The following is a 17,034-nucleotide window of genomic DNA, read 5'->3' as shown; positions in this document are numbered from 1 at the left end:
GGCTCCTTGGGGCTCCGCCTCCTGAGCAGGGCGGGAGATTCGGTGTGCAGCAGGGAGGCTGCCCATCCCCTCCCCCCCGCCGGCCTCCGGAGCGCCCCTGCTCGACCCTGCGACCCTACTTCTGCACTGCCTAAAAGAATTTGGCCTTTCCCGCTGGGGCCGAAGCCGCCTTTCTAGCGGCGACCAGTCAGCGGGGTAGCGTCCGGCAGGCACGAGGCGGCCGCAGCCGCGCCACCCAGAGACCTGGCGGTGCGTGGTTGGGCGGCGGGGCAGCCTGCCTCCCTCTCCTGCTTAGCTCGGGGCTTGTGAGGTGAGTCCAGGTGCACCCAGTCCCCGGCCTTCGTCTCGGCACTCCGGGCAGGGTCGCTGCGCCTCCCTCTCTGTCCTCCCCAGGCTGCCCCCGGCCCCGCCGGCCTGAGGACCCTCTCGGCCAGCTGGTCGGTTGCGCGAGGCCCAGACCGAAGTCAGTGAATACTTGTTGGGGTGAGAGGCTCCCTCTTAAAGACCGTTCCTCTGTCCAGCAGTGATGGGCCTTCTGTGCAAGGGGTGTCTGTTACCAACGTATCTGTTTCTCGGCGCGATGAGCCTTCCGCGTGCAGAGGGAGAACTGTAAAAATCCATACCGAAAGTAGTGAGGTGTCTTGGGAGAGGAACAGGTACAATGAGGGCTGAGGAGGAAGAGATCTTGTCCCAGAACTACCACTGGAGCGAGAACCCTTTGATGTCATCCCAGCCTGGAAGCAGCAAATGAATCCTCCTAACTGAACACAGTCACCCTGGGACAGTGCTTGGTTGTAAAATGTTGATAAACCAGGCTCCTTTGGTAGAGCTTTCTAAGTTAAAACAAGTTGACGCAGTACTTTTCGCTTTACAGCTGAAATCCTAATAGAACCACTACACCTTCCCCTAGTTAAATTGCAATCTGAAGAAAAATAGCATGGCTCTACACCTTTGTGTGATGGCACTGCGCATTAAATGGGCATCATTCATTCAACATTTATTGAGCACTTTTTCTGTTAGATGTGCTGACGGAAATTGATCAGTAGTCGATCTAAGAAAGAAGTGGAAAATTTTATTTGAGCCAACAGGGTTGTAACTCCGAGAGCCTCTCAGAAAGCTCTAAGAACTGTTCCGTTTGTTAGAAGTCAAAGCACTGTTAGATGTTTTTGAGACTGTGGGCTGTACATTAAATGGCATATTATTGACAGCTTACACAATCCAAATCTACACATAGAAAGTAAATAGTGGGTCATGGGTCATCCTGGCCCCTTACAAGATAAGAAGGAAGTTATCTCCTAAAGAGATCTGGTTAATGCAGATGTGCAATACACACTAAAGTGGAGGGAGGAGGCCCACGTAGGCAAAGAAAAATTTTATGTTTATGTTTAAATATGTTTAAATCATCTTGCCATAAAATATGAATTTTATTTCGTGAGACATTAGTTGGGATATGGAGTTGTACAAGAGATCTGCATGGTTAAGTTGAAATTTAAAGTAAAAATACCCGTAGTAAGGAACCTAGTTAGCATTTTCACAGGCCAAGTACATGGTTTCATTTAATCATCACAACTTTGTCCAAAGTCACACAGTTGTAAGTGTGGAGTTAAGATCGGAACCCAGGTTTATCTGATATTAAAATTGGTGCATAGCCACTAAACTATACCACCTTCTTTTTTTTAAGGATTATTATTATTTTTTTAATTTTAGCAAATCTTTTATTTGCTCTCAAAGGAGAGTGTATTGTGTTATGGCTCATTTGGTGCTTGTTAACTCCTTGAAAAGAGTCTTGTTAACTCCTTGAAAAGAGTCTACTTAAAAGTAAGCACCAAGACAGTGCCTTGAGTAAGTGGTCACTAAATATTTTCATTTTATTATGCGATCGTACTGGGAGTTTTTTGTTTTTGTTTTCAGAAAATGTTGGAGAAGAAGGAAGGAAAGGTTTCTTTCAAGGTGTTTGTAGAAATTTCAATTTTTTGATTCTGTACTGTATAATAAGATGCCTTAAAAATCTAGAAAAGGAAATTACGTATAAATGCATTTATACGTAAATGCATTTACTCCTTTTGATTGCCAGGAAGCTAAGAGCCCAAATTCTTTGTATGATTTTATTTTCTGCCTTTCTTTATATTTTCCCTGATCCAGATTCCCTATTAGTGTGTGTAGTTTATCATTTGTTGTATTGCACTGCTTATTGTCATTGCTTCAAATCCTTTGTAGAACACAGCAGTATATAGTTTTAAATAACGTAGACTATGCTGCTCTTAAAAGTATGCTTGATAGAACTAGTGATGTTTAACCTAATGAACTAGGAACCTAGAGGAACTGTAGAAGTTCTTGGATATTTGAACCGCTGTGTGGGAGAATGACTAAACATATTATGAATAGTTTCCAGAGGTCAAGACAAGCATTTAGGAGAACAGATTTGTATTTAATGGCAGGAGAAGTGTGTCATTTAATAAAATGATCAGGGTCTTTGGAATTAGTCAAACTTGGGTTTCAGCCCTAACACACTTTCTAATTGTGTGAATTTGAGTGAGTAATTTAATCTTTAACCTCAGTTTACTCATCTGTAAATTGGGGGAATTATATATATTTTAACCATCTCAGAGAATCTGAGGATTTATTGATCTGGTATACATAAAAGTGCCTAACACAGTGCCTAACAAACAGCCCCTTAAAAAACTTTATTTTATACAGATAGAAAGAAATTGTGTTTCTTAATTTTGTATAAATGTCACATAGATGCATTAAACTTCATACACCCAGTTCCCCATATTAAGAAGCAGTATCATGACTAGAAGCTTGGTCCAAATGGATATGTTCTACTGGCAGTGGCCATATAAATTATAGATGAAGTATAATCTTTGTACACAGAGTATAAACCTAATGGAATTGTTGTGAGGATTAAATGAGAATACATATAGAATATTGAGAAGAGTGTCTAGCACATAGTGCTCACATTTTGGCCTCCCTCCACCTACTTGCCACCACGAGTTAGATCTTCTCAGTCTCTAAGGCTCCCTGGCCAAAATGGTAATGGTCATTTTGCCTTTTACTGTGCCATCATAACAACTTCGGCTTTCTAAGATCTGCCTTTATCTACTCATTTTGTTAAAATTCATGAACTTCTTTGATTGCTTTCGTTTTCCTGTCAGCTGGCCCAACTGAGTTCTTTTTCCAATTACAGGTGACTCTACTTGAATTTCCCAGCTGCAGAATATGTAGTACCTTTAAAGGTAAATGAAAACTGAGACAAATCATTTAAGTGTGCTAGTTACTAAAGAAAACTTGGCAACATTTAGTAAGTTATCTGCATGCAGATAACTGACTCATGGGGGACTCAATCAGTAGATCCTCTTGTCAGGGGAAAAGGCATAAATAGGATTTATGAGAGAGAGAGAAGAGAGAAAAAAATTCATTTTTTGAGTAAACTGATTAGCTGACAACTAGTTGGAATAGTTTATTTGTTTCAGGCATTAGCATTATAAGTTCTGAACCTAAATTTTGTCAGCGTAGCCAGAGTTGATCAAACTTTTGCTTTTCAAATCTGAAATTTGTTCCATGAAGAACTGACTCTAAAGTACTGGAAAGATTCATGCTTACTCTTTAGTTACTGAGATACGTAGAAAGCCATATTCATGATTGTCAAGTTGTTTGGTGAGCATGCAATTTAATAGTAAAGGGAGATGCTTGAAGATCATTTGATCTAGTCTTGGTACACCAGTGAAGCACATAGACTTCACCCAGTGGACTATATCTTTCTAGTGAACAGATATGAAAATCCACCAAACCATTATTCTTTGTTTGGCTGCCCCTTTTCTAAACTCTCATGTGTTAACCTCCCCCTTTCTAATAATGTTGTTATTCTGTATATTTGTTACAGGTTTCTTTACAGGCAGAATTGGTTTCTTGTCATTATATTTTAGTTGCCTTGATTGGATTTGGCTTTTTCCTAATCTCAGGCACTTCTTCCTCTCTTCCATTTTTCAGATAAAGAATTGAGTTACTTATTATCAAAAACATAATATCGATACAATAATGATAACGTATTTTTCATACTTAAAGACTTTTAAAACTTTTATGCGAATACATGTATTCATTATGTGAATGTTTATTTGGCTGTTGATATGAATTTTTCATCACTTTTGAGTGCTTTATTGCTTTTGTTTAGGTTGGCAATGATGAGCAAGCTGGAATCAGAGGAAGACAAGATGCTGGAGGTTCGGTTTGTGGGAGATGATGATGTTCTTAATCACATTCTTGATAGAGAAGGAGGTACTGAATGATTATACAATTGAAGTGATGCTTATATAATGGTTATGTATTATTTCACTCTTAAAAATAACTTAATCTTCTATTTTGAAAATACAGCACAGAATATTTGATCTAGTAAGACTGAAAATAAACCTTAATTTTTAGTTTATTCCATTCAAAATGTATTGAAAATTAAAAATAATAAAGCCTCATCTAATGTGAAATGCTCAGTAGTGGTGGTAAGTGATAACCATACATTGTAATTAAAATGTATAGTTATTTTGACCCCCCAAAATATATAATTTAAAGTTTTTGGTTTTTTTAACTTATAAACTGTGGAAGAGAGATCTGTGCTTGAATCAAAGAGAAAACACTGAATTTTTTTCCAGCTTTTAAGTAATGACAATATAATAGTATAGTTTATTTATTTAAATGTAGTGTTTAGAAAGAATTTATACCTGTCATGTTCTAATTCTTTGGATGTTCTTATAGGAGCTAAAATAAAAAAGGAGAGAGCCCAGCTTTTGGTCAACACAAAAAAAATAATAAAGAAGCCAGAATATGATTTGGAGGAAGATGACCAGGAAGTTTTAAAAGATCAGAACTATGTGGAAGTTTTAGGACACCATGTTCAAGGTATTTGTGGGGTGAGGTGGGGGGTGGTTGTTGGAGTTGGGAGTATGCGCTCATATTTCTGTGAGTGGCCAAAGTTGCTTTGTAGGATACATAAAAGTAGTCTGGTAGGTTAGGCAACATTGTGCTCCAGTTTTTTTCCCATTTAAAAAAAAAAATTATTTATTTATTTATTTTGGCTGTGCGAGGTTTTAGTTGCGGCATGCAGGATCTTCGTTGTGGCATGTGGGCTCTTAGTTGCAGCATGCAGACTTCTTGGTTGTAGCATGTGGACTCTTAGTTGTGGCATGTGGGATCTAGTTCCCTGACTAGGGATCGAACCCAGGCCCCCTGCACTGGGAGCACACAGTCTTACCCAGTGGACCACCAGGGAAGTCCCTTTCCCAATTTTTTAAATTGTAAGATACCAATAACATAAAATTTACCATCTTTACCATTTTTAAGTGTACAGTCCAGTTATATTAAATACATTCATAATGTTGTGCTACCATCACCATCATCCACCTCCAAAACTTTTTATGTGGTGTGCTATATTATTTTATTTCTCATCAGAAGAGCATTGCTTCAGGGCTTCCCTGGTGGCACAGTCGTTAAGAATCTGCCTGCCAATGCAGGAGGCACGGGTTTGAGCCCTGGTCCGGGAAGATCCCACATGCTGTGGAGCAACTAAGCCCATGCGCCACAACTACTGAGCCTGCGCCCTAGAGCCCATGAGCTGCAGCTACTGAGCCCGTGCACCACAACTACTGAAGCCCGTGCACCTAGAGCCTGTGCTCCACAACAAGAGAAACCACCACAACGAGAAGCCCGTGCACCTCAACCAAGACTAGCCCCCACTCACTGCAACTAGAGAAAGCCCATGCCCAGCAATGAAGATCCAACACAGCCAAAAATAAATAAATAAAATAAATAAATTTTTTTTAAAAAAAGAAAGAAGAGCATAGCTTCAGATTTTTTCTCTACAGTTGGAAAGGTTGGAAGCACTTTCTACTGTACGTTTTTTAATCTATACATAGTTCTTTTTTTTTTTTAAACCAGCCTGGTGCTTAAATATTTTTAGAAAGATAGTCTACAGACCAAGCACTCTAAAGTTGTTTTTTTAAGATATCTATACTTTTAACTAATTTGAAATAATTTCATAAAGCAAGTCACTTTATTATTACCTTGATCTTCTTTAGAGAAATAGTTAGAAGGAAGATTCCAAGAAGTAACGTGTTCCAACCTAGGCATGCTGGTGTTATGTTTCTTTACACCTAAGCCAGATTCCTGCCAGATTGTGCTTAAAAAATCTTAGTCTTGAATTATAATTTACTTAACTTAGGGCTCAAAGAGCACAGATTTATATTAGGGTGCAAGGAACATAGACCTACTTAAGTTGACTTAAAAAAATAAAGATCAAGGAACAAAATCAGTATTGTTGGGCACTAGGGGCATTGGAGCTGGGAGCATGTTAAGAAATGAGGGCCTTTGCTTTCACATATCTCCTGGTCTCCCTCATGTCATCTTTGTGCATCAGTTCTCTTCTTTATATGCCACCTGTCTCCCTCACGTACGTGTCTTTTACTCTCTCATATTTGACTTTTAAGTGGCCACTGTGACTACTCCCAACCTTTTTGTCACCTCTTGAGTGATGCTGCTTCTGGATTTGTTCCCAGTGTTAAATGATGTGATATAAAAAACAACCATTGTCCCTCAGTAGGCTTACTGGGCAGGGCATATTCTTGTTATTTATTTATTTATTTATTATTTTTGGTTGTGTTGGGTCTTTGTTGCTGCAGGCAGGCTTTCTGTAGTTGTGGCAAGCGGGGGCTACTCTTTGTTGCCATGCGTGGGCTTCTCATTGTGGTGGCTTCTCGTTGCAGAGCATGGGCTGTAGGCGTGTGGGCTTCAGTAGTTGTGGCACGTGGGCTCAGTAGTTGTGGCTCTCAGGTTCTAGAGCGCAGGCTCAGTAGTTGTGGCGCACGGGCTTAGTTGCTCCGCGGGATGTGGGATCTTCCTGGACCAAGGCTCGAACCCATGTCCCCTGCATTGGCAGACGGATTCTTAACCACGGGCGCTACCAGGGAAGCCCTTAGGGCATATTCTGAATAGACCTTTGGATTCTTGACTATTGTGTTAGACCTAAGAACAGATTGAAAACAATATTTTTTCTAAGTGTTTTCTTTAAAATAGTTTCTTATTGTAATGGTAATATGTATCTGTAGTAGAAACTCGGTGCTTTCTTGTAACGGCACCCACCGCAAATGATATTTGGAGGCACACTGAAATAAAGAGGAAAATTTGAGATTTCCCTGGCGGTCCAGTTGTTAGGACTTGGCGCTTTTACTGCTGTGGTCCAGGTTCAATCCCTGGTACAGCCAAAGAAGAAGAAAGAAAAAAGAAAAGAGGAAAATGCTCCAGACAAGGGATGACTACCTTGGGCTTCTGACCCCTGTTCCCACCCCCTCTGCAGGCCCTGACTGCATCCTCAGAGGCCTGAGGGGGATCAGTATGCAGCACACCTGTAACCCATGTCTTTAATTTCTGCACACTGGTTGGGGAACTTTGCTTTAAAGCTGTATTTCTCAACCTTTTCAAAATTATTATCCCCTAAGGAACCTTTCTAGAATTTTTCTCCTTATCACCCCCCACCCATGAAATTTTAATACTACATGTATGCTGTATATCTGTTTATGTACTAAGATTCTTTGGAGGGCAACAGACCATTGCAATATCTAAGATGTTTTCCACACTCCCTCTCCTCCCACCAAGAGCCATTTCCATTGCATCAGAAGCAGTATTATTCCTGTTGAGAATGCGTGCTTTAAGAACATGGACCTGGGACCTACCTGGCGGCTCAGTGGTTAAGAATCCGCCTGCCATTTAGCTATCAGGAACAGTGTTGCTGTGAATATACATCTATCCTGGTATACACATGTACTAGTTTTTCTAGAATATATTCCAAGTAGTGGAATGTCAGGGTCATAAGATATGGGTATCTTCAACTTTACTGGATAAGGCCAAGCTGTTTTTCTGGTTGTTTACCCTGTTGTCTCTTAGAGTGTGTCATACAGAGTGAAGTTAAGTCAGAAAGAGAAAAACAAATATCGTATATTAACACATATATGTGGAGTCTAGAAAAATGGTACAGATGAACCTATTTGCAGGGCAGGAATAGAGACGCAGACGTAGAGAATGGACATGTAGACACAGGGGAAGGGGAGGGTGGGATAAATTGGGAGATTAGGATTGACAGATATACACTACCACGCATAAAATAGATAGCTAGTGGGAACCTGCTGTATAGCACAGGGACTCAGCTCAGTGCTCTGTGATGACCTAGATGGGTGGGATTGGGGGGGCTGGGGAGGTGAGGAGGTCCAAGAGGGAGGGGATATATGTATACATAGAGCTGATCCACTTCTTTGTACAGCAGAAACTAACACAACATTGTAAAGCAGTTATACTCCATCAAAAAATAAAAGAATCTGCCTGCTAATGCAGGGGACACGGGTTTGAGCCCGATCCAGGAAGATCCCACATGCCGTGGAGCAAGTAAGCCCGTGCGCCACAACTACTGAGCCTGCATTCTAGAGCCCGCAAGCCACAACTACTGAGCCCGTGCACCACAACTACTGAAGCCCGTGCGCCTAGAGCCCGTGCTCTGCAACGAGAGAAGCCACTACAGTGAGAAGCCCACTCACTGCAAGGCAGAGTAGCCCTCACTCACCGCAACTAGAGAAAGCCCACGTGCAGCAACAAAGACCCAACATAGCCATAAATAAATAAATAAATAAATAAATAAATAAATTAATTAATTAATTAATTTTTTTAAAAAGACATGGACGTATTGACAGTTTGGTGTGTATCTGTCTGTCTGCACATACATGCACACACATAAGTTTGTCTCAAGTCCAGGAAATGGGGCTGTTCATTTGGCTATGGGCATGTACAACAGAGGAGCCTGTAACTTACAGTTAAGTCTTGCAAACGTGACTTTTCCTGTTTTGCTTTGTTTTTTCTTATTTGCCAAAATGTGTATGGGGGTGGAGAGTGGTGTTTCAGATAAGGTGTGGGAAGGAGAGTTTTCTTAGTTTTCTTTTAATGTTTTCTTTAGGGAAGAAAAGGTGACATCTATTACCATCTTCTTTAACTTTATTTAAGATACTGAACAATAAGCTTCTGCCTAATCCTTAATTACAAACAGAAGACAGTAAGGATTTTTTTTTTTTTTTTTGCCACACATCTTACTTAATTCTCCAACCAGGGATCGAACCTGTGTCCCCTGCAGTGGAAGCACTGAGTCTTAACCACTGGAACACCAGGGAAGTCCTGATAAGCATTACTTTTAAAACACAGAGAGACATTTCACAAAGAATCTTAAGGAATATTTAAAAGGAAAATATACACATGCCGCTGAGCAGCTAAGCCCATGCGCCACAACTACTGAGCCTGTGCTCTGGAGACCACAAGCCACAACTACTGAGCCCACGCTCCTAGAGCACATGCTCTGCAACAAGAGAAGCCACTGCAATGAGAAGCCCGCGCACCACAACGAAGGGTAGCCCCCACGCACTGCAACTAGAGAAAGCCCACATGCCAACGAAGACCCAGTGCAGCCAAAAATAAAATAAATGATATAAATAAATTTATTTTTTTAAAAAAAGAAGCATAACTAATAAAGTCCCTTTTGTCCTCCCTCCTCAGGGGCAACTTCTATCATGAATTGAATGCATATCCCTCTAGTTTGGAGTGTTTTTTAGTGGGCTTTTTATTGTTGTTGTGTTTGTTTATATATTTTTGTGTATCTGAATAACATGTTTTCTGTGTTTTAAAACTTATGTAAACAGTATCATAGTCTACTGTGTATTTTTAATATCTTATTTATAAATATGTATTGTTAAATATTTATGCAAGACAGTGAGGGGTACAAATCCTAAGTTTTTGTTAAAATTCTCTTTTTTTTCCTGTTAATTAACCTTACCCATTTTTCCTAAATGTATGTTTCATTTTTCTTTCAGAATCCTTGAAAAATGGCTCTGCTACAGATGGTGGGAATAAAGTTTATTCTTTTCAGACTAGAAAACACCCTGAAAAGATGGCTAAATTAGGTATGTTGCTTTTCTGACTTCTGTAATCACTATTCACTTTTTCTAAGGTGTATTTAACCACATTTCCCACTGTTATCACCCCATTGCATTCACTAAAAGAATAAACGAGGGACGTTAATTTATTTTCAAGCATACTTAAAGTCATTAGTTTTTTTCATGCTCAGATGTCTTCTGTTCTGAGCTAGGTTCTAAGGTTATAGTAGAGACCCTGTCTTAGATTCCTTCCCACAACATCTAGCATAGGCTCTTGACAAATTTTTGTTACGTAAACGAGTGATTTAAGTCACACAGAGATATTATGAATTTATTGAATAAGAGTTTTACACTGTATGTGGAAGAAAAGAGTTCGTATTATAGAAAATTATTTATGTAAAATTGTAAGGAATGGGCTGTTCTAACATTTTTCTTACGCAGGTTACCACTTACACTAATTACACGTGAATTACTGATTTTCAGAGAACTAGACTTAAATAAATTATATATAACATTAAAATTAAACTGGCAATTTAATTCTTTTTAAAAATTCAGGTGGCACTATTCTTGGATCCTGTGGCATGAGGGGTCATCAGTTTTGAAAGCTTTGAGGAAAGGAAATAACATGTGAAAGCACTTTAAAATTAAGGAGGTCCATAAGTATATGGAAGTTTGGGAATACCAAAAAGTTAAGAGCAAGGGAATAATAATTAACTACCTGGCAAAATGTAGTCGTTGTATAAGAGGACTTATAATCTATAATTATAGAACATCTATATATGTGTCTTAAGTGGTGTATTTTTATGCAGTCATTGTAGCCAGTGATCATTTAAACATTCAAAGTCAAATGAATGTCACACTAGTTGAGTGTTGACACTGATGAGGGACATATAAGAAGTAATTATAAGACCTGTGTTTCTGAACATAATACAGTTTAAGCATTTGCAAAATTCAGTTTTTCTGAAAGGTATAATATTATATGCATCATTAATTTTGAACCTAACATGGTACATACAATTATTTACACTAATTGATGTGTTTCTTAGAGTTTATTTTAATTTTTCTTAGAGTTTATTATCTACATAAAGAAATTTTAAAAGGTTTTGATACAAATGAACTTATTTACAAAACAGAAATAGACTCACAGACCTAGAAAACACACTTATGGTTACCAAAGGGGAAAGTGGGGGAGGTTTAAATTAGGAGTCTGGGATTAACAGATACACACTACTATATAGAAAATAGATAAACAGCAAGGACCTACTTACTGTATAGCACAGGGAACTATACTTGATATTTTGTAATAACCTATATGGGAAAAGAATCTGAAAAAAACGGAATCACTTTGCTGTACACCTGGAACTAACACAACACTTTAAATCAACTATACTTCAATAAAAAATAAATTAATTTTAAAAAAGAAATAAAAAATTTGTGATCTGTAAAAATGACTGAATTCTGTGTAGGATCTCTGGGACACCAGAGGAAAATGCTAATATAATTACTAGAGAACTAATAGTGAAAAGAAAAATGGAACCTCACTGGAGTAATCAAGTAGACGTTCCCTGAGTGGATAGTCAACATGCACATAACTGCAGTGATACATGTCTCATACCTGTATGTGCTGTGAGGAACTTAAGTATTGTTATGATGGGCATTTCTGTCATCACATCTGAAAGAAATATAGTCATGAAAAGATAGTTTTCTGAATAGTTTTAAGTCTGATCGTGCTTTCCAAAATCTCTGTTTAGTTAGGACCTGTGTTTAGTTATGTCGCTCTTTGACTTATTAAGTATTTTTGCTAATTGTGTTTATATCTAAATATATCAATAAAATAGAAAGCCTTAATATTTTAAAATAAGTTATGATCTGTCAGAAAATCATATATTACTCTGAGTATAAAAGATGATTAAATATAATTGGACTAAACAAGATATAGGGCTAGAAGTAGAGCAAGAGTTAGATTGGAAGGCTTTGTAAAACACAGAGAACACGTCCAGGATGAGTAAGTAAATGCAAAGAAAGAGCAAAGGTAGAATTACCACATAGAAAGGACAAGGACAGTAAGGAGTTTGACCAGCTTGGAGAAAGAGATGAATTTAAGGAAATTGAAACTAGATTGGATAGATAGGATCAGATAATAACCTGATGAGAAGTTATTATTAGGCAAAGAGGAGTTTGATTTTAAAATTTCTAATATGTTACAGACTAGTTGTTGTGTAAAATATAATACAAATGAATTAGAAAATTAAATAAAATATTTGCCCCAATTTTTTATTATTGAAATTAATATCCATACATGGATACTGTCTCTTGTTTCCTTTCCTCTTCAATTCTTCCTTTTTCTTCCTTTCTCCTTTTGTAGTTTAAAGTTATTTAAAAGCAGAGAATTTTTATGTTTCAATATAAAATCAAAATGATCTCAGCTAAGTTACTTTGTACTTTTGTAGCTTTTTGTTGATGTGAAGGTTTTTTTCCTATCCTGTGGATCAATAGCCTTTAATCCAAACATGGCATATTTTTTCTGGTGTAAAGAGAAGGCCATCGCCTGAGCTTTAGGTACCTGCAGGTTAGAATGCTTAGGAGGATGAGGGCAATGAAGTAGAGATGGAATAACTACCAACAGTAGCCAGGGACCAGGCTAATACCATGGAACCCAGATGGAGGAATAATTTCAAAGAAAGACATAAAAAACTGTAATGAATGATACAGGGGATCGAGGAGGTTAGGAAAAAAGAAGAAGCCAGTGCATTTGTAGGGACTGTCATGAATATCTTGGGTCAGTTCCAAGATTGGATAAAGCTGTGTGAAATAGGTTAAAAAGAGTTTGAGTCAATGAAGTGGCTTAATTTACACAAATTCAACTATACTTTCTCTTTAAGAAAAAAAGATGGAAGAGAATTTAAATAGTGTTCTCAGTGAACAATGTTCTTAGTGTATGTTAATTGGGGAAATGTAAATCTGTTCCTTCAGTTACACTCAATTCCCATATGCCTATCACAGTGTGAGAATGTGAGCATCTTTAAAGATAAACATTGTATTTTTCATTTTAAATGGCCCCCTTTTTAAAAAATAAATTTATTTATTTATTTATTTTGGGCAGTGTTGGGTCTTTGTTGCTGCGTACAGGCTTTCTCTAATTGTGGTGAGTGGGGGCTACTCTTCGTTGCAGTTCGCGGGCTTCTCATTGCAGTGCTTCTCTTGAGGAGCACGGGCTCTAGGTGCGCAGGCTTCAGTAGTTATGGCATGCAGGCTCAGTAGTTGTGGCTCGCAGGCTCAGTAGTTGTGGCTCACAGGCTCTAGGGTGCTGGCTCAGCAGTTGCGGTTCATGGGCTTAGTTGCTCTATGGCATGTGGGATCTTCCCGTACCAGGGCTCAAACCCATGTTCCCTGCATTGGCAGGCAGATTCTTAACCACTGCTCCACCAGGGAAGTCCTGGCGCCTTCTGTTCAGAAGCCAGCTATTTCATCTAATGCTCAGTTGAAGAAATGCCATCTGGGACTTCCCTTGTGGTCCAGTGGCTAAGACTCCACGCTCCCAATGCAGGGAGCCTGGGTTCGATTCCTGGTCAGGGAACTAGATTCCACGTGCATGCTGCAACTAAGAGTTCACATGCCGCAGCTAAAGATCACCCATGCCACAACTAAGACCCAGCACAACCAAATAAATGAATAAATAAATATTAATTAAAAAAAGAAATGTCTTCTGTTCAGTGCTATATCATATTTTATACATTATTAATATGTGTTAGAGTTTTAGACACAAGTAATAAAATAAACCACATTTTATGGGAGACTTAAGAGCTTTAAAAGTATAATTTTAAATATACACAGTTTTCAGTTGATTTTAGATCCCACTTTCTGGCCATTCTTTCTTAACTGTTAGCAAAGATGTGCCTCAAATATATATGGTAAAGAAATGGAAGGAGTATAAACCTGTCAGTGGAGAAGAGAGAGGGAGAGTGTGTGATAATTGGAGAAACCAGCAAGGTCAAAGTTAGCTCTTTATTTGTATTTTTTTGTGAGACCTGTGGATAACTGAAGGAAGACTTGGAAGATGCTTGGAACACAGTGAGTAAAGGTGAAAGCAGTAGTACTCTTAGTATGGCTAGGTTTATTTATCTTTCTGATATTAGTAACAGCAGGATTCTCTTTTTTAAATTTATGTAAATGAAATAAGGCTATTTCCCCTCTTAATCTGCTGTTGTCCATTAAAAGTTTTTTTAATGTATTTCTTTTGTCTGTTTACAGCTTCAGAACTAGCAAAAACACCAAGAAAAAGTGTTTCATCCAATTTGAAGAGTGATCCTGAAATTACCATAGACATTCCTCAATGTAGCAAGGGTAAGATTTTACTTTACTTCTTTAAAGGGAGTTTTCATAGTTGCTTCAAAGTTATAGTATGTTACTTTTCTCTCTTGTCTAAGTGCATTTTTATATATTTTCTTCTTTCCTGTTCTGAAAATTCATTCAGTAAATGCAGTTAATACCCCAACCTGTGTGCTTTAGTATACCCATATTTAGCTATCAATAAAAGGGGAAAAGATCTGTGTGGGTTGAAGTTGTACAGATTGACAGGGCCAACTAGAAAAAGTCTTAAATCCTGTTGTCATTTGCTTGAGTTAGCCAAATGTTCGTGGAAGATTTGCTTTGGCAAATGCTATTTGAAATAAGGTTTTGGGGATTTGGAAATCTTATAGTTTGGAGAATTGTGGAGCAGTTGTTTTTGAATGACCCATTCTAACTAGATTAAATAGTGTACTTTTAAAATAATGAACAATGAAAAGGACTCCATTTTTTCTTGTTACGTGAGTGCTACAAAAATGTCATTAATGGGAGAAATCATAAAATTAATAGTGACAGTTCAGCCTCTAGTGGAGAGGCAATTAATTGAGAATTCAATAATATGTAGTGGCTTCTGGGTAGAACCTGCACCTTTGCTTTTAATGAAACTAGGCTATTATGGAAAGTGAAGTATTTGTAGTAAGTAATGGCTTTTTGTTTCATTCTTTAGGGCATTCTGCTTCAGACAAAGTTCAGTTGAAGGTAAGCAATTGAGTAAAAACAAGGAAAACCCTTAGTGTTACAAAGTTAAGACATGATGAAAAATATCCATTTCATCTCTTAATTTAGATAATACTTTTATCATTTATAGGTATTTGCCAATTAAATACCTAACTTACAGATAAAGAATCTGAGGCTCAGAGAGGTGAAGTGACTTGTCTAAGTTCACCAAACTAGGAAGGAGAAAAGCTGGAAAATGAAGCTAGGTCTTCTGGACCCACCTGTTGTGCCTTTTCTGTGTCAGAACTATCCCTGGGTGGTTTTTTTGTTCATTTGTTTGTTTTTAATTTAATTTATTTATTTTTGGCTGTGTTGGGTCTTCTGGCATTTGTTTTCAAGTTGTGGATCACAACACATAGTGGATCTTGTTGATTCCCTAAGAGACCATCAGAAAACCTATTAATCGGTGGTATTATATTTACATACCACAATAAAAGAGAACATCAGTCTGCGAGTCTTAGTGCACTGTCTTAGAAGTGGGCGTTCAGGAGAGAATATGTATAGGGCTTGGGGATCTAGACTCGAGGGGTTTAAGGCACATCTGCCAAGATGGGGAACTGATCTGTATTAGACAGAATTCATGGCATACATAGTATTTTAGGAGTAGTGGACACAGAGAGGAGAGGGTCTTGAATTGAGTTTTGATAAGTAAACCAATGTTTGTTAAGCTAGCTGTTTGCCCTGTTAAGTAGTCTGTTGTCCTGATGGGAAAATAGATTGCACAAATGAGCAGACTGTCAAGATAAATTAGTTTGCAGAAATTTCTGTAACAAACAGTGAAGTTATTTAATAGTTTATAGCCTTATCTTTTTGAGCAAGAATTTTCTGAAACAGTTATTTTGACACAAATATTCTCAGACCTGATAATTAAGCTATATGGATATAGGTTGTCTCAGCTCTCAGTCTTGAAATCAGTTTAGTAGGGCATGATCTACAGTTTAAAAAAATGAAATAGAATAAATTAGAAAATTTCTATTTTATAAGTATTATTTAATTATAATTTGGTTAAGTTATATATGCACATGTGTACTGGATCTGGGTGGCAAAATGTAAAACAAAAGTGTAAGGATCTGGACCAAAGAAGTTTGAAATATACTGTGATATACTTTATAAACCCAATAGGTGATCAGATCACCTATTATAATAGTATTCTTAATATCCCAAATCAAAATTTAGTTATAATATTTGTAACTAGCACCAACAACTTATCACAAGATAACAGACTTAAATTTTTTGTCATATTTTCATGTTGCCAAAAAAACACAGGGCACTTTATCTTTTTATCAGTACTGTTATCATGTATACACCAGTAGGCATTTTATTGTGCTAGAAATTGAATGGTGTTAAAGTATTATATTCTGTAAGGAAAAGAAAAACATGCGTTGTACTTCTGTAAAATGTTTAAAAAATTAAAAATACAGAAGTAAAAAGTAGAAATCTTTTTTCTCTCCTTCTCACAGACTACTTTAACACCAGTAAATTTCTCGTACATGCAAAGACCCACTGCAGTAAGTATAGGAGTCCCATTTCCTTGCTTACTCATCATCTCTGGACAGTATTACCTTTTTTTAGAAAAAATATTCTGCTAATCTGATGGGTGAAGAATGATTCAAAGGCTGATAAGCTTTTTCTTTACATAATAATAGAAATGCATCCTTCGCAGTTGTCTGGAATACAACTTCTAGAACCACTCTAGTAATCCTTTGGAATTTGTTGTATCGTTTTTGTTGTCATACCCTCCCCCCACAACAAATTCATATATTGTTGTTTCCAGATCTAGGAAGGAGCTCATCTGGTTCTAATGTCTATTGAAAACAAAATATTTTTCTTCCTTTCTAGCCTTTCTTTCACTCAGAGACATCATTAATTTTCATGTCATCATTATTATTTGACTATTTAAACTATATTGTTTTTTTATTTTTAAACAGAACAATGATAAAAGTGAATTTCTGTCAACAGCACGTCGTGGGCTAAGGAAGAGACTAATAGGTGTGTATTTCTTTTTACACTGAGTTTTTAT

The 17,034-nt window shown here is 37.6% G+C and overlaps 1 protein-coding gene across 1 annotated transcript in view; it reads left to right on the top strand.

The window, feature by feature from the left end:
* The window catches only part of ORC2 (origin recognition complex subunit 2), a 39,519-nt gene continuing 22,485 nt past the window's right edge, over positions 1 to 17,034 (top strand). Inside the window, exons 1-8 of the mRNA XM_059053379.2 lie at positions 1 to 310; positions 3,188 to 3,236; positions 4,172 to 4,275; positions 4,747 to 4,890; positions 9,888 to 9,977; positions 14,202 to 14,294; positions 14,965 to 14,996; positions 16,943 to 17,003. Coding sequence (XP_058909362.1) covers positions 4,179 to 4,275; positions 4,747 to 4,890; positions 9,888 to 9,977; positions 14,202 to 14,294; positions 14,965 to 14,996; positions 16,943 to 17,003 — 517 coding nt within the window. The 5' untranslated portion in view covers positions 1 to 310; positions 3,188 to 3,236; positions 4,172 to 4,178. The remainder of the gene's footprint in view (positions 311 to 3,187; positions 3,237 to 4,171; positions 4,276 to 4,746; positions 4,891 to 9,887; positions 9,978 to 14,201; positions 14,295 to 14,964; positions 14,997 to 16,942; positions 17,004 to 17,034) is intronic.

The sequence above is a fragment of the Kogia breviceps genome, chromosome 2 (assembly GCF_026419965.1).
Source record: "Kogia breviceps isolate mKogBre1 chromosome 2, mKogBre1 haplotype 1, whole genome shotgun sequence".
Lineage (NCBI taxonomy): Eukaryota > Metazoa > Chordata > Mammalia > Artiodactyla > Physeteridae > Kogia > Kogia breviceps.
The sequence above is the reverse complement of the archived record's forward strand: the minus strand, read 5'-3'. Positions and strand labels throughout refer to the sequence as shown.